Below are 18,354 nucleotides of genomic sequence, written 5' to 3' on the forward strand. Positions count from 1 at the left end.
CATATGATGTACATAGCAGTGGCTGCACCAGCACTTTCTAGACCTTTTTCATAACTGATGCTTTTAGTGACTAAAGCTAATTTTGTGGTGATATTCTGGGCAAAAATTACTGATAAAAGCTACAGTAGCCATGTCACAGCAATTGATTAATAGTATTGTCAAAAATCTTCACGTGTTTTCTTTTTCCCTTTTAAGTAAATAGCTAATTACTGTTCAGAAAACAACAGTGTCTTTGCAAAGAATATTTTAAGAGACTGAGATATACATTGTTCTTCTGTAGTCTCTGTTCACTCCCAAACACTTATTCAGAAACTGTCCTTTCATCTGCCAACTTCAGGTCAGGAGGGATCTCAGGAGGCCTCTAGGCCAACCCCCTGCCCAAAGCAGGGTCAGCTCTGAGATAGACCACATTCCTCAGAGACTTAGGCAGTTGGGTCTTGAAACCCTTGAAACTCTGCAAGAGCAGAGGCTGCACAACTTCTCTTTCCTACTTCTACCATATAGGCACTGAGAGAAATTCAGGTACAGTTGCTTCTTTTCACATAGGATTGTACATGGACAAGAGGCAAAAACGGATGAAAATAAAAGTAGAAGCTATAACAAAACAAATGTGTAAGCCAAATGCCAAAAAAAATTCATATCCATATGAAAGGGTCACATGATGCCACTGTATTTGGTGGCAAATGCAAGCAGTAAGTCCTCAAGACAACAAATGAGATTTTTTTGAATGTGTTTAGGAGCATGAAAGAAATTGAACTCTAAAACTAAGAAAAATATATGAGGTTTTTTGTTTGTTTCAAGAGAGGAAGGAAAAAGAGATCAATGAGGACCTGAGACCAGCCTAAATAGAATAACTTTTGATGTAGTTTAATAATGTTCAAAGGTTAATTACTCTAGACTTTAAATCATGGGAAAACACCCTACCATTATCTGTGCAATGCTAACCTCAAAGAAAGAGGGAAGGACAAGAAAAAAGGCATGGATTTCTAATTAGATTTAAGAAATGTTTTAATTCCTTTAGAATTCTAGAAAGAAAACTCAAACTTGCAATTAATTTTCTTTTTTTCTTTGCTGTTTCTAGTTTGTCTCTTAATTCTTTAGCTTGAATTTTGCTGTCTCAGAAGTTTCTCTGCAACCAATGAGAGTTAATTATTCTTGTACTACTTGTTCTCTCAAAGATATATAATTGTAGAACGTCATTAGTCTGAATTCTGTCTTTGTGTTTATCTATTTAAAAAATAAATGGAGAAGGAAGGGCAGTGTTAACTATAACAGTAAACATTTAAAATTATCTGAGTACTAAAATACTGTTTTTCTGCAGCTGTGAGACAAGCATCTGCCCTTGTATGTTCTCTAGCAGGCTGGTTTTGATCAGCTAAGACCAAGAATCCCATCTTACCTGGTACTGCTAGCAACTTCCCACTCAAGCTAAAGTTATGTCATAAGCTACTGCAAATCTCTCTTTAAGGGACAGGTGAAAAATGTTTTCCAGACATTTAGGGAAATTTAATTCTTGGGAGCCTATAGAGTATCATGCCTTAAGGATGTCAGAATAAAATGTTGTGTTGAGTAAAATACGGGAAAGAGGAAAGTAGCTCATTATGCATACACAGGTTTCTATATTTCCTGACACGCAAACAAGTTGTGAGTTAACATTTAAGTAAGAAATGAAACAAAAAAACAACAAACAGCTTTTTAGAAAGAGTTGTTGTGCAGTGGGGTCTGATGACCCTGAGTCATGGTCACTTTCTAAATAAGAGGAGCTTTAAAAAGAAAAAAATATCAAAGTTTCAAATTGATTCTTCTGTTGTCTGCCATTTTACTGAAAATGCCTTTTCTCTATTAGTTCACAGACTACCAAAGCTATGTGATCCATGGCTGCTTGGAGAACAATCCTACTTTGGAGAGATCTATTGCTTTATTTAATGGTATCTCCAAATGGGTCCAGCTCATGGTTCTCAGCAAACCAACACCCCAGCAAAGAGGAGAAGTAATCACAAAGTTCATCAATGTTGCACAGGTAAGTCTTGCGTACGAGTCTTTTCCTTCCAGTATAAAGCAGTAATATAAATAAAGATTGCAGTAAACAAATTAGCTGATGCTCTTTGTGCTGTTTCCTCAGTGAATAGCCTGGTCAACATCACTGAAGGTTATTTGTTCAGGTGTGGCATGTCTGCATTTTTTAACTAGTAGACATAACTATACAACAATTTTTCTTTGTTGTATGCTAGCTGGCAACTGTCACTAATGTGTGTTTCTTGTTGAGCTGAGCTAAGTAAAAAACAAAATGCAGAACCATTCTGTTTCATCCCCTGATTTCTGCTTTGGCCATGATAGGTTGTTTCCTTTAGCATGTTGTGTGACACTAAATATCTGATACATGTATTTCCTTAACTTTTAAATACACATGATCAATCTCTCCTGCAGAAGCTCCTTCACCTGCAGAACTTCAACACACTGATGGCCGTTGTGGGAGGTCTAAGCCACAGCTCTATTTCTCGCCTGAAAGAAACTCATTCTCATTTGTCTTCAGAAGTCACAAAGGTATGGTGGACTCCAGAATACAGACATATTGAGCCTAATACCGCCTCTTTGATGGGTTCTGCACTGCAGGGGTCTCACCAACACAATACTTGGATCATGGCAGGGCATCCTAAAAGGTACTTCGGTTGCATTCCTTTCAGTGGAGTAGGATAAGCTTTAATTGCCTGTGCCAGAGAGGGAAATCACGCTGTCGACACCCTGACATGAGATGTGCTCATTTAAAATAGATTAAGGGAATGTTATGAATGCTTTCACAGAGACTTGCTTCTCTGGCTATTTGTAGGACTGGAACGAAATGACAGAGCTGGTCTCTTCCAATGGAAACTACTGCAACTACCGCAAGGCTTTTGCTGACTGTGTTGGCTTCAAAATTCCTATTTTAGGAGTCCATTTGAAAGACTTGATTGCTGTCCATGTCATTTTCCCTGATTGGATAGATGAGAACAAAGTTAACATAGTGAAAATGCAGCAGCTTTCCATCACCTTGAGTGAACTGGTTTCCCTGCAGACTGCTTCTCATCATTTAGAGCCTAATATGGATTTAATTAACCTGCTAACCGTAAGTACTGAACATGTTTCAATTCACTGCTGTTATTCAGATGTTGAGTGTCAGTAGGAATATTCATATCTATAAAGGTAAGTGCATATCATTATCCCAGTTCTGAAAAAGAAAACAGAGAGAATTCAAAACAGAAACAAGTTCACATGAGAAGTTAACGAAGTCAAAGAGAGTTACTGTAGTATGTGATGGCTGGAAGCACCAATAGTGTTGTTATAAATTAATTTTAAGAATGACAGAAAGAGGGCTGTATTTATGTTAGGAGAAGCAAAAACTGAGTTCTGACTACTTAGAATTGAGTCTTATGACTCCTGTGAAAGAGTGGGTGACATGTTGACATGGACACACAAGTGAAATTTCAACTTGAGCATCATTCTGTTCTTGCTCCCCTGTGCTTTCCATGTGACACAGTACCTTTCCTATCCAGTAAATAATATGTTCTTGAATGTTCCTAAGCAGCCACTGCAACTGCTCCTCCTTTACCCTCCCTTTTCTCCTTGTTAATGAGGACGTTTGAGGAGGTTTGAAACTTGCACGCACAAGTTAAAAATAAGAATTTGAATGTCCCATTTCAAACCAAAGGAAAGTGAGATCTCAAAAAGGTTGTGTAAAACTTTTTTTTTTTGACTAAAACAAAAAATGCCATTTTGAGAAATATTGCACTTTATTCCAAAACGTATTGAAGTGTGGAGCCTGAACCCTCAGGCCAAATCCTGTTCCTATTGAAATGTAGTTATTTTAGCACTGGTCTCAACTGCAGTAGTGTTTGATTCAGCACCACAATTTGTTCAGGTCATGGGCAAAACCTAGTATCTTGGAATTAAAAATAAAACCTGTGAAGCTTGAAGAATAAATCGTTCTGTTTTTTATAAAATAGTTGATCTTGCAAGCAAATAAAAGTCACCTGCTCAGAGAGTAGCCTGAAAAATGTCATGTTAGATAAAGGACTTTCTTAATATGTAATCAGTTCATGCTGTTTCTGTTCTTGCTATTTAATTTTGTCTTTCAGATCTCTAATCCGTACAAGAAAATTTATTTGCTTTCTTTAAATCACTGTAATTCTTCTAAAAATAAACTTAGAACTAAAAAAAGTCTGTGTGTAAATAGGGCAAATTTGAGAATTTTTCCACTGTTTGTTTTGTCGTATGACATGAACTTCTTGTCGTATGGCATGTTTTTCTCTTTTAGATGACAGAGAAAAATCTAGATCAAAAGCCAGGGAAATAATTTTATTATCTCTGAATAGCTGTTACCGAACCAGTCAATGTCTCAGTGTTGTCCCCCACTTCCTGGGGAGGTGGGAACCAAATTCCAATTTTTCCTCAGTCATGTCACAGACTGGAGGTGACTCTCATTACCTAACTCATTATATAGGTAAATACCTTTACTGGAAGTCACACTGGAAGGAGCCTTGGATTTTTTCCTTCCATGCCTTACTTCAAAATACTCTAAAATATGCATATCTAGAAAGTAAGCAGTGGTTATAATTTGTGATGGATTTATGCTGGAACTGATCAGGTACACAACTTTACTCTGTGAAGGCTGACAAATATGAATCTGAGCTACCAAGTTGGTGTGGATATACCCATGGATTCATTGTAATGAGGATTGGGAAAATTTGGAGGAATAGGAAAACCTTTCTCCAGTTGCACCTTTTGTGGAACAAGTCCTAATCCTGGTTAGCTGGGCAGAGAAGAGAAACACTGTATGTTGACCACTGCAGTGCTCTCTTAATTTAAATTTTAGACTATAAAGGCAGACATTTATTGTCTTTTTTTTGTTTCTTTACTGATTGAGAGTTGATTTCTTGTGACACTCTTCCCCTTCCTGGTCATTTCTTACAAACTTGGCTGTGAGGTGGGGGGAAGTGGAACCTCAGGCTTTAGGGAAACGAGCAATAAAATAGTAAGTCCAGAAGGGTAGAAATTAGACAATGTGAAGTGAGAGATGGAAGCTGAACTGCTGCTGCCACTTTCATTAGCTGTTCTCTCTTTTTGGTGACAGGCTGCTTTCCAAAAGGAGTAGAAACCTTGAAGGTTCATATCCATCATTGCATCAACCTGAGTTCATATAGTATATCTAGTTTTCCTTTCTGAAAAAGAAATATTTTTCTTGGTTTTTTTTTTTGTTTTCATCAAAATGACAGGGATCTTATTTGTATTTTTGTATTTAATTCAGTGTATTTCATTTACCATGAGAAGTAGTTGTGTACATGATGGGTAGTTCATCACTTAAGATGCTCTGATATATTAATTCATAATATAAATCTGCTGTTTTTGTTATATTTGAGCTATTCTGATTGTAATAAATGAAGTTGCATAATGTAATGTTGATTCAAGACTTGATCATGGGCTAGAATTAACTTGTTCTGCTTTTTACCTGTTAGCATGATTCCGTGGTTGTACCTTTATGTAATGATGGTGACAGCCATAGATATCTAGGTAGACAGCTGTGGGTGTTCTAAAACCTTTCCAGGGTAATTCTCTCTTCATATTAGTCACTGGAAGTGTGGTTGTGTATTAAGTACACTTGATAGTGTGGGAGTTTTGATTTAAGATGGTGACTTCTGGGAAGGAAAAAAAACACATTTTTACAAAAAGTTCCAGAGTTTTGGTACATATCATAATATGAATATTCTTGTTTTTCTTCCAGTATGTAGGTTTTGTCCTAATCTGTGCATATGAATACAATACCTTTCTTTTTTTTTTTTACCGTGGTCTCTCAAACAACGTAAGTCCAGTAATAATGGACTTACATAGTAGATTAAATGTTTCTGTCTATCTTTTTGTTAAACAGAAAGTTTTAAATTAGAGGCTGGAATCAGAGAAAGAGGAGAAGAAAAGGATTGTAACCTAAAGCTGACAACAACTGACAACTAAAAATAGTTGACCTTGCTATGTGTAAACGGTCTTTTAGCAGATTTAGCCTCCCTTGCTACCAAAGTCATCTTGAGTTTTCAGAACCTGAAGAATTAACTATTCTTTTTATTCCTAGGTCTTCCCTCTCTAATTTAAACTGTAAATTTTTTTCACATTTTGCCTTATTTAGAGAAACTCCCTTTCAAATCTCGTAAAGGCATCTATATGCATAGAGTGCTTTTCATTTGCATGTGAATTGGCTGACCCAACTATTTGTTCACTTCTGATGTTTTTCCATTAAGCAGCTTCTATCTGGGCAAGCTTTTAGTAGGTGTCTTGTCCTGATAAGCAATGTGTAAATCTCTTGCCTGGCCTCCCTCCCTTGCAGTGTTGCCTTTTACACCACACTTAGCCAGTGCTAACAGCCTGGTCTGTGCTTGCTTGACAAGTAAATCACTGGGTGCTGGTTTGCTAGTCCAACAACTTGCACAAAAAGATAAAATAGGCGTGTGGGGAAATGCCCTGTTTCTTCTCTTCCTCAGTGATGGAGCCTCATTTGCTCTGGGGGAGCTGATACCTTTCAAGTGGTTTGGAAATGGTGATGTTTTGGGAACCTCTGTTAAGAGCTATGAAGGGAGAGCTTGGCTTAAAAGCTGGAGTGAAAGCCTGATAGTAAACTTCAGGCCACCTGGTCAAGGGGCTTACAGCCATTTTTCAGATGCTATTGTGTGTATAGACCAAAAGGGTGAATGGGGAACAATAGGTCTCTGGCTTCAGTGGTAGCTGATAAATGATCAACGATTTGGAAAGTTGATCTTCTCTAGTCTTAAACGTCTGCACACAAACTTAGAAGTCTGCTTCTCCCCATCCCCAACCCTCTCCACCCCACCCCATCTTGTTGTTGGCATAAAAAATCAGCTTCTATCTCAAAGAATTTTAGCTTTGAACAAGTGGCTGAAAGAAGCCAACATTTTGCATGGAAGTTAACACCCCACAAATAAGGGAAAAGTTTGCTGTATGGACAGCAGTGACATATATGCCAAATTTACGAGCATAGGAGACTGCAAAAGCTGAGGGAAAAGCAAGTCCTCCCTTGTCTTGTGTAAATAAGTCTGTGTTACATGGGCAAGCGAAGTAAATGTGTCACAACTCAGCTGCCAGTGAGCCAGAGTATGTTACATGAAGATGGACTCACTTCTTAATTCCTACTTGCTCTTTGTCTGTGTGGTTATTCCTCCTTTCTTGCCCTATTGGCCACACTCGTTCCATCTCCACCGACTTTGTACTTGATTCTGTACCACTCTCTGGAATTCAAAATATGGAGCTAAGAATTAGTAAAAGAGGACCTAGCCATGAGGTTGGCAGTGCAACAGAGAGGAATAACAGCTCTAATGACATTTTTGTCATTAGAAAACTTATTTTTCATAAGGATGCTTAAGGGATTTCCTTACCTGCTCTGCAGTATTTCTATATTGTTTTTATTTCACAATGTGAATAAAAGCCCACAAGTAAATGTTTCATCACTTTCTGTGGATTGGACGTGGATCTCAGTCTCTCAACTAGACCACAATGTATTTATGCTAACTGTGGTAGAACTTATTTGGTGCCATCATTTTCCCCCCACTATTTTTAGGTCTCAACAGCTATTTATCTAACCCGTTCTGAGAGTATATGCAAATGACTGGAAAGTCCCAGTCATTTGTACAGTCTAGTGAAGAGAATGAGAAATACCTAAACAATCAAACTGAAAGTCACCGTCCCTAACTTGTGTTCAGTAAGTTCCACTTAGAAAAAAAAATCATACATTTCTGATCACTCCCCTACCCTTCTCAATCCCCTCAAAATTGCTTGGAAAAAAATAGGACAGCAATGAAAGTCAAATTAGAATGAAAACTGCCACTCGCTGAAAAGGTTGTCCTAGGAAAACTCTTATTACAGTTTATGCATCAGAGCAAAACAGTAAACAAAATATAAAATATGTGCTCATGTAACTGCATAGTCATCATGCTTGTAATTTTTTTGCTAACGTATGAAAGTTCTGAGCTAGACAACACCTTGTACACTGTGTGTTTACACATCGTGCCTAATGAAGCTGTAACCACTGCTTATAAGGTTGTATAATTCAGGGAAGGGGAGATACAAGCTTGTCAGTAATACTGATGCATTTCCACTCCCAAATCCATGGCCTGTTCACCTGCCCTGCTGAGAAAACTGTGCTCTTTCATAGGAACAGGACAATGCCTTTTGAACTAGCAATTCTGCTCTCAGTCCCAGCCTGACCTGATAATATCACGTGCTCTGATTGAGTTCTACTTATTTTATACCACCAAGGACCCTAAGAATACAGTCACTGAATAGCTAAGTACATGAACAATAATTGTTACAGCAGCTACCGGTTCTATGTTATCTTTAGGACAGGCTCTTTCCTAACCCTGTGGCAGCAGCATGCTGGATGGGAAAAGGAACCTGCAGGATGCACAGACTTTTGCTGTGCCCGTAACCAAATTACAAAGCGCAAAAATCAGCATAGTGTTACAGCTAGACAGAATTATTAATTCAATCTCTAGACATCTGTAAAGCCATGTGTTCACTCTGGGAACCTGCCTGGGGAAGGGGCACAGCTTCTGTCTTACTCATTGCATAAAATTCTGTCTAAAACCACTTGGTTCCTAGAGTTCCTAGGGTTGGTTCTGCAGTACAGTGTTGCTGGTCCTGCTTTTTACTTACTTCGTACTTCTGGTTCTTTAAAAATAACCTTCTAACACAGTTGTTTTGTCAGCTGCAATTCCATCTGCCTGCTCAGGAACATGCTTTTAACAGAATCTTTGCTTAACTGGGAGTTTGTAAGGTGGATGACAACTTCAAATCACATCAATTACTCCAAAGCCAATTCATGTAGGCATGTGATCACAGGAAACATGTAATGTTTGTTTCCTCTCATTACAAAACACTAGCTGCAGTACTTTTCTCCTTTATCACTCCAAAAGAGGAGGAATTTACTTGCAGACCTGCACCAGCACAAGATCCATCTGCCAAAGCAAAACCAGAGAGATTCACCCTACTAAAGCATAGTTATGCCCCTTCTTTTTTCTCAATAAGTCTTCTGGGTAAAGAATGAGAACACGGAAGAAAAATCTTTCATTTATCTCAAAATACAACCTGAAAGGCAATTTGCCTTACTTGCTGAGAGGAGATCAGGAGCAGGCCAGGCTGAGCTGTATGGGATTGGTCCTGCTGGAGCACCTTGCTGCATCAACAGCGGTAGCAAACCCAGCTTGCCTCTCACAGGCCTGTGTCAGTGCCCTCCCTGTGTTCCAGGAAGGGCTTTTTGCACAGACTGGTCTCTGCAGAAGAGCTGCAGTGCTATAACCCTTCTTCAGGAATAACATTTGACTGGAATACAATATGAAATCCTTCCAGCTTAGCCCCTCTACAACTATTTTCCTGAAGTTTTTGCATTCAACAGGTTATTTCTCTGAGATACCTCATGACCACGGAGCTGCTAGAAGAAAGTGGTTTGCATAAGGGTGGTCTTTGGGGCCAATGTCCCTCTTTGCATAAGGTCAGCACGCAGCCCCCCTCAAAGTCTGAGGATGAGGGTTGTAACAGGCCTTGAGCACAGTACAGACATGAGCAGCAATATGTGTGTTATGTTAGCTCCGAAAAAATCTGCTTTTCCAGCAGCTGCATGCAGCTTTGGCATGCATACTGAGCTCTGAGTAGGAAAACTTTTTGTTTAGCTTCAGTGGAAGGTATATCTCTATTTACAAGCCTGTCATATTCAACCCAGTCTAATAAATAATACTGGTTTTCCCTCTTTCTTACACATAGCTGTCTCTGGACCTCTATCACACTGAGGATGATATCTACAAGCTCTCACTGGTGCTGGAACCAAGGAACTCCAAATCTGTAGGTCATCTTTTACTACGTTTTGACATACTGCTTATTTTGTCTGCATGCAGTTGACTATTTTTTAATGATGGTTAATGTGTTATTCTTATTCATATTCACATAAAGTGGGGGTTTTTTTAGTGTATTCTATACAAGCTTTATGATTGTATAGAAAATACAGTTATTATTTATAGATTTTAGTGCACATTGGGAGAAGTAAGTAGTGGAACATGCCAGACTTCATTATTAATTACTTTTCAACAAAACCTCTGCAAGTCCTTGAAAACAGAGTTCTGCTTTAGGTATAGATATCTTTAGTAACATTAGTTACTTATTGTGTGACTCTTAGTTCATTTTCTGGTTGACTATGCACTTGTATAAAATGGCACTGAATTAAAAGATTTGTTTAAGGTAAGGCAAATAATTAGCTGTAATATTTTAAAGCTGTTTGTTTAAGTATAATCGCCTGTATCTTGGACTCTCGAGTAATGTTCAAACACATCAGAATAGACATTACTCTTTTTTTTTGTTATATGCAACTAAAAATAATACCGCATTGGTGCCATTTTCTTTATTCTTTTCAAGTCTGAGAATACAGACAAATCTCGTAATTACCAGTTGAATTTCACTCAAAGTGTTATTCTTTCTTCCATTGCCAAAGTTTGGGAATTTCTCTTCCCTCTGAGCATTTCATCAAGGCATTAACATTTTTATTACCCATCATATCCAGCATATATTGCTCTCAGGCTGAGTCCTCTCAAGTCTGTTACCGGTAGAAACTGAGGGTGGCTAGATGTGCTTCACAGAGTGTGAGAGCAGAGTCCAGTAGGCTGAAGTCATGCATTGCAGTGCTTTGTAAGGTTTTGAAGTATTCTTAAAAGCAAACAAGGAAGCAGAACCCTTTAATTTCCAAGTACAAGGTTTCTCTGGGTTTTAAGATAGTTTATCATTCTTGGAGACCAGTTTGAGGACTATGTGTCCTCAAATGATGATGAGCAACAGTTAATGAATATTTCCATAGCCAACACTAGCTCAGATTGAACACTTGGAATTTCGTTACTGAGTCTCCGGTCATTTTGGATATGATTTGACCACAACAGTTCCCATTTATTGCAATCATTTTGGATCCCTCATGCTCTCATTACTGCTAGTAAAGTTGAGGTGTTACAGCCATATGCTGCAGAAGGTCTAATGTGCCACTACCGTAAATGAAGAAAATTATCACGTTGCTGCTTTGATCTCCAGCCTTAGCTTTAAGCAGGACAAAAGCAATACAAACAGTACTGTGAGCTTTAACAGTGCCAAGCAATTGTGGTATACTTCTGCATAGGGATCAATGAATAACCAGTGACATTGAGCTGTTGCAGCACCCTGATGGGTAAAAAGCTGCAGCTGAATCGACAGAAGCGGGACTATTTGAAGCATACTTCTCTTTGATGGAGTGCCAAAGCACACAAGCTATATTAGAGGGGAAAGAATCTGCAGAGCTTTTGTATGTGGAAAAATTTCTCAAAGGCAACGTGGCAGCACAGATATATCACTCCAACTGCTCCTTGATTTATTGTTATATGGTACCACTCCCACACAGGTGCACAACAGAGGAAGTGCCTCATGCTGCTGCAGTCATTTTCAAGGCAAAAGTGAAGCTAATCCCTTAGCATACAATTCTGCTGTCAACAGGGACTTGAGCAAGACCTTCTTTCTGCTAAAACCGTGAGGAGAATCTTCAGTCAGTAGAGCAGCCTAAAATAACACTGAAGAATGACCACCAGCTGTAGTATAGCATCTCCCTGTTACAGTGTCCTGCTTTTCCCTCCACATTAGTGATCTTCTTGTTGGGAGTTCCTACTAGTACATCTGTGGTCTATAAGACAACTCTGCCCAGTGCAATTATGCCACTGATAATTTTTTTGCTTTTCAATAGAATTTATGTCAGTGCCAAAATACACAGACGAAAATGCTTTCTCAATCTACAATCCCATTATCCCTGTGCTGGTGAAATAGATGGGAGATACAGTGAATCACAAGCAGCATGACCAGATTCAGTGTTTCTGAACATTCAATAAAATCAGCTTAGTAGTATCTGGACAGCTGGTTAGCACCTTTCCTCATAGCATGCATTTCAAATACATAAATAAAATCATGATTGTTCATATAAGCCTATGAGTGAAATAGAAGGAACCAACATTTCTCTTTGGGTAGTGGGCAGTAACATGCAGTTTTCATTGCAAATTGTCAAAGAAAACATAAAAATTGAATGAGGCTTCAAATGAAATATCCCAAAAGAAAGAGCAAGGCTCCAGTGGGTTCAGTCACTTTCTGCCACTGTGCACTGAGACCAGCAGGTGATAAAAGCTCTCTGTGAGGACTTGGTAGTCTAGCACCATGCTGACACTTTTGATACAGATGCTTTGAGTGTCATCTCTAAAAGACTACTGCATTTATGCATATTTTTAAAGCGAAAGCATCTACCAGCATGTTGGTCCATCACTGTGTGGTAACATTAATTTTAGAATTAAAATATTCTGCCAATGCTGTATTCTGCCAATACATGTTCACTGTATTTCTTATTGCAATTAAATTCTTTTGATATAGGTATTCTTTATTCCCAAACTTACTTGTGCACATTTGTATGGGTCAAAATCCATTGAGGCGTTGATAAAAGCTGTTCTAACAATTCAAAAAGGAAAAGCCAAATTAATAAAGCAACCCACTAACAAATCCTTCTTTTCTTTTCCAACCAAATACAGCTGTGACCATTTTCCATCTTGATGTCAAAGCCTACAATACCATTGTTATACACAATGATAACTGTAACATCTTTACGTGTCTTGTCTCCCTCTCAACCAATTTAAAGGGTGATAGATGAGACCCAGGTTCTTTGCTCATCAGCTAACACTGGGGCCTTCTGAGACTGTGGACTCTCCCCCTTCTGATCCAAACCATGCTGAATTTTTTCTGCTTGACACTGCTTCACTTGCTAGATGTCCAGTGGCAGTGCAGAAAAAGGCCAGTACGCCTTACAGTTTTTTTCATGCTAAATGGTTATTTTTGAATCCTTACCTGAAACTGTGTTCAGGTTTGTCATACATTTTCCTCTTGAAAAAGCTGAGCTGCATGCCAGAGCTACTCCCAAAGCACTGTAGTGGTGTGGAGGGAGTTGAGCTGTGAGTTCTGTGCATCAAGTGAGCTGTCAGCTACTGTTTTGTCAAGACCAAGCTGTTTTGAAAATAAAATAGTCTGGCTGGTGTTATCTGCAGAGCAAGTCAAAGGTTAACCCCTTTCTACTCAGACTGTCTAAATGAATTAAGCTGTGCATCCTGGCACACCTCAGCTACAAACCAGTGGGATTGCTGAGCACAGTGCTGCCTCTGTTTCTGCATCCTGCTCTCTTCTTGGTGCATCACAGAGCAAGAGCATTAACTTATTCAGTCTGTGGCAGTCCCTCATATGGTTCTTGGGCACAGTCCCTCTGGCAGGGAGTTGAGGGCAGGCTGTGTTGGGGTGGAGAGTTCCTCAGGGCTTTACTGGGAAGGAGAAAAAGCAGGTTTCTGGGCTTGTATATTTCTGATGCTGTGTCCAGATACCCTCCTTCCTTCTGTCTTACTCTGAGTCTTGTTGCTGTTGAACTGTCTGGAGACGCCTGTGAGGAAAGTCTAGGTTTGCTTCTTAGCTCACTGGCTGCTGCTGCTGCTTGTGGTGCAGCTGCGAGGTGCCACAGCAAGCCCAGCTGAAGCTGTTAGTGGAGGCAAGCAACCCTCTAAAACCTTGACTGATGTTTTGCTAAGCACATTTTTTCAGCACGGGGACTCCAGCAATTTGTGGTTGTAGCTCTGACGTTTAGATGTGCTTTTAATGGGAAATTGAACTTCTTAATTCATATTTGAAAATCCTTGCGTTCTGATCCATCTCTCAGCAGCCTACCTCCCCGACGACCCCTAACAAGCCAGTAGTGCCACTGGAGTGGGCATCTGGAGTGGTACCAAAACCTGACCCTACAGTCATTAATAAACATATACGAAAACTGGTGGATGTAAGTATTTGGCATAATATACTGGTCAAAGAGGACAATGGCTTTGATGTTTTCGTCATTATAATTAATTTTCAAGGTTATCAAGAAGTTGTTATGGTTGGGGTGAATTTCAGACACGTGACAACAAATTTGAGCCCTTACTAATACATTCAGAAATATTTATTTTATTCCTGTAATCAGCAATGGGATTAGTAAACAGGTTTCTGGATGCAAAGGAGCAGACTTTGAGAAGCATTCAAAATGTTGCTGCTGTTCAGTAGGTTTGTAGAGCAAATATAAATTTGAAGGACAAAGTTGCTTTTTTTCCAGCTTTAGCCATCCACTTCATGTCTCATAACAGACTACTAGAAACAAAACTATTCAGAAACAAGGTCTCACACATTAATAGGTCCAGAGAAATTTTCCAGAAACCCTAGTTCTGATTTTTGACATACTGTTATTTGACTGTCCGGAGCATGTTACATATGATAAAGATAACATTGTCTTGGTGTCACTTTAAAAATGTGGACATGAGTTCTTGCAGAATTCTATCTGGGATCTTCCAGCTTCAGTTTGGAAGGTGATGTGTTGTGTTAGCTAATGCAAACAAAACCAAACACTGCCAGAATCCTTTGGAGAGAATGAGTGCTGTTGTGTTGGTGTGTAAGGGACTTTTAGTGACGTGAGCAGCACGTAGATGTATCAGGAATGTGTTGTAGATAATGAAGCAAGATTTCCTTCTGCTTTTTACAAATTAATAACTAAGTCTGAGAGGAAGTATTAAATTCTGACCTTGTCTGTGCTACAGATCATTAATTAGGGTTATGTTGTTAACATAACTTGAACAAAGTCTTAGTTCTCTCACTCAGACTTCAAATATGTCTTGTAGTTTGCTTTCTGTACATGATCTTTTTTTAAAAAAGTTTAATTTTTCTTTTAATGTGGGATGCCAGAAATGCACATGCTGTTCCTGTATTGCTTTTTTCAGTGCCATATGTGTTGATAAAAATCAGTCCACATTCAAACCTCTCTTTGATAGCTTGTTTAAATAGGAAGTCTGTCACAACCCCTTAACCTTTCCAGAATGGCTGGGTGGGGGGTTGTGCTTGTTCCTATGGGTGGGGGAAATGTGGTACCCCATTTCACAATTTTGGCCTGGTTCAGGATGTACGATCTTGAGTCTGACAGGCTTAAAACATGGTCTGGGGCTTTTGTGGGTACTACTTACTAAAGGGCTCACACCACTCTGTACAGCTGTTTTCATTTTACCAATTTTTGCTGTTTACTAGCCGCTTTGAGTTGTGCTTTAAGGCATTGGTTTTATTACAAAAAGTGTTGAATGCTACTCGGGTAGCTTTGGCTCCTTCTTAATGATGCATTTTTGAGGTCTGCCAGTCATCCGCTACAGGTCTTTTGAAAGATACTTAGAAATTGGTTTAATTGGGTTCTTGTTAAAATAAGGATAATGCAAACACCTTTCAGAGGTCTCAGTAAATTAATTTAGTGTTTTGTCAACCAAATTTTAATCTAATGAGAGAGTTTGTACTTCACAATATGTCTTTCAAATAGTCATGTTGACTTTGACACTCATGTTTTTCTCATTAGCATCACACTGCTGTAGCTTTAACATCCCTTGCACATCTCTGCAAACAGTAAGACAGAATGTAGTAATTCTTCAGCAGCTAAAGAAGGTTTCCATCACTTTATGTGACCTTTTAAATTTGATCCTGTATCTGTTTTTGCTTAGTGATGAACTGGACTGGTTTGATGGAAGGGAATGGTTGTTAGATCCAAAGTGCTTGTGATCTGGAGGACAAAGTATTAGTAAACAAATCAGATCGAAAGAGTAATGTGACACAGTAGAGGTGACCAACTAGTAGTGAAGTCAAAACCATCTGCAATACTCACGGGAAAGCTGCTGTTGTGTTGGTGTTGTTTTCTTTCTTTCTTTTTTTTTTTTTTTTTTTTTTTGTGATTAAAAAGTATACTTTAGTGACATTTCCAATAAAGAAGAAAAATAAAGCAAGAACAATTATGTGTGAAGAGCTGTGGAGGACCATCACTAGATAAATACTGAGGTCAAATTTCTTTAAAAATTAGCCACTTTTTCCCAAAGAGGCCAATAAATATGGGTGCATCAGAACCATGTAATTACATGGTTGAAGAAGGTGTTATAGATTCAGGATAGGCTAGATATTAGTACAACAATCCTTTTTTCTTTTCCCAGTCTGTCTTTAGGAACTATGATCACGACCACGATGGTTATATTTCTCAGGAGGACTTTGAAAGTATAGCTGCCAACTTTCCCTTTTTGGACTCTTTCTGTGTGCTGGACAAAGACCAGTAAGTTTGGAGATTTATTTATGGTGGTTTGGGGTTTTTTCCTCAATTTAAAAACTCATGGAAACCAAATATTTAAGAAACAGTACCTCTCAAGTTTCTTGTGTCTGACAAGACCACTGAAGGCTGAATTTTCTTATCATTTAAATTCTTATGCTGTAATCAGTTCTTTAAGTCCATCCAGGCTGGAGTCCTGCTGTACCTGGTACTTTAAAATAATTTATGTAATAGCTTAATGAAGAATTCCTGCTGGGACTGGGTCAAAACCCTAGAGTACTGCCAAATTACAGTGAAAATTCTGTATCCAGACCAGGTATCAGACTGATGAAACAAATAAGTTGTGTACAGGAACATGAGTGTATGTAGCAGAGAGAGGGTAATAAACATTCTAGGAGTTACATATATTTTCTAGGCAGTTGGGCTTGATAATTCTTGTTGTCCAGAATGTCTGGTTGTGAAGGCTCCTGGTCAGAGGCATAACCTCTTGGTCTGTGTGAGCAGTAAGTCAAAATCCTTCATTTAATGGCCTGGCCTGTGCTCTGATACCATGAACAGGTGAGAAAACAAGGTCTGAGCTGTAAGCTCAGTGTTTGTTGTTTAAAGAAAGATAAAAACCACAAAGGCTCTAATGATTTTTTCCTGCCAGGACTGTTGCAGCTCTTTCAAAGAATGTGCTTTGTGTGCTGCATGCTTTCTGCAATGAGAAAACTCTGAAATGTCCAGTGCATTGAGCAGTGACAGATCTAATCTACTTTTTATTTCCCTAACAGAGATGGTCTTATAAGCAAAGAAGAAATGATGGCTTACTTTCTGAGAGCTAAATCACAGTTCCAGTGTAAAATGGGACCAGGGTTTATTCATAACTTTCAGGAAATGACCTATCTTAAACCAACTTTCTGTGAGCACTGTGCAGGATTTGTAAGTATGTTTTTAATAATAGCATATATTAAAACCAATTTTTACCCTTTAATGTAGATGGGGTGAAACTGGCTCCACACATTGCTAAAGTCCCTTGGCCAAATAGTATCTCATGGCATTTAGAAGCACCAAACACGTACTCGTGTTTTAGCTGTGCTATCCAGTTTTGATTTAGTTGTTTCTGAATACTGGCATTTGTAAGAATTTCTGTTGTGGGGGTGGGGGAAATAAAATTACATTAGTTAAAGGATATTAGAGACTATATGAATGGCTTTACTTGGTTTATCTTAAGTTCTTTAATTTGGCTTGATTTCCTTTGTAAACAAGCTCAAGGGAAAATGGATGTCTGGAACAGAGGATGTAGATGAGGCAAAAACCACTCCTTCTCAGGAAATTGCACATGGCAACATAGCTATGTTCATAATTCTCTGAATGGCTGTAACAGCCCTAATTTTTTCTCTATTGAATTAACAGATCTAATTGGTAAAGAAATCAAAAAGTGCTTCCAACAGTTGGAATTTTTAAAATTTTTTTTTGGGGGTCTTTATAATTCGCTTTTCCTCTCAGCCATAACTTACCAGATACCACTTATTAGAATGTTCTGTGCATAGCTGGGAAATGATTGGTTTTGTGGACATTTGTGTTGCTTGTAAACCTCCTCTGAGTTTTCCGCTTCAAACCAAGTATAGTAAAGAAAAAGGAACCTCTATGATAAAAAAGTTACTTTAATGGACACATTCACCTGAAATCAAATGTCCACATTTTTCTCAGCTAAAGCAATAAGGGCAGAGGGCCATGTCCTCTGCTTACATGTGGCTCACATAACAGGGTGTGAACTCAGACCGTGTCCCTGCTCTCCAGAACGGATCTGTCTCTGCTATCAGTGGCAAAATCCCCAGCTTTATTCCATGAACTTTTCCACTAGGCAATATTTCTTCATGGTTGAAAGTAACAGCAATAGCATTGATAAGTGCAGAAATGTGTCTCCTTTCAGACCGGTTCTGGTGTTCCTGCTCTTGTCCATGCTCCCATCTTCCACTCGCTTCTTTTGCAACGTGTTAGTCTTGTCCAGATTCTCGTGGTCTCTATCGCAATTGGTGCCACTGATCAAGGCCATGGGCAAGAGGGAATTCCACATATTTCTGCTATAGCTGCCAAAGCTTTGGAGGTGACATGGCCAGGGCTGATTCAGGAGTGTGGTGGTGGGCTCTAGAGCTGACAGCTCCAGTAGA

General features: G+C 38.9%; 1 protein-coding gene across 4 annotated transcripts in view; it reads left to right on the forward strand.

Moving 5' to 3' along the window:
• The window catches only part of RASGRP3 (RAS guanyl releasing protein 3), a 60,511-nt gene that overhangs the window by 33,928 nt on the left and 8,229 nt on the right, over positions 1 to 18,354 (forward strand). For 3 of the 4 annotated variants that reach the window (XM_051783050.1, XM_051783049.1, XM_051783051.1), the window contains exons 7-13: positions 1,847 to 2,020; positions 2,428 to 2,544; positions 2,828 to 3,103; positions 9,793 to 9,870; positions 13,769 to 13,885; positions 16,092 to 16,207; positions 16,975 to 17,122. In XM_051783050.1, the coding sequence (XP_051639010.1) occupies positions 1,847 to 2,020; positions 2,428 to 2,544; positions 2,828 to 3,103; positions 9,793 to 9,870; positions 13,769 to 13,885; positions 16,092 to 16,207; positions 16,975 to 17,122 (1,026 nt within the window). The remainder of the gene's footprint in view (positions 1 to 1,846; positions 2,021 to 2,427; positions 2,545 to 2,827; positions 3,104 to 9,792; positions 9,871 to 13,768; positions 13,886 to 16,091; positions 16,208 to 16,974; positions 17,123 to 18,354) is intronic. The other variant, XM_051783052.1, reaches the window with a different exon arrangement.

Source organism: Manacus candei, unplaced genomic scaffold, assembly GCF_025592945.1.
Source record: "Manacus candei isolate 608988 ecotype Guabito, Panama unplaced genomic scaffold, ASM2559294v1 h1tg000017l, whole genome shotgun sequence".
In the NCBI taxonomy this organism is placed as follows: Eukaryota; Metazoa; Chordata; class Aves; order Passeriformes; family Pipridae; genus Manacus; species Manacus candei.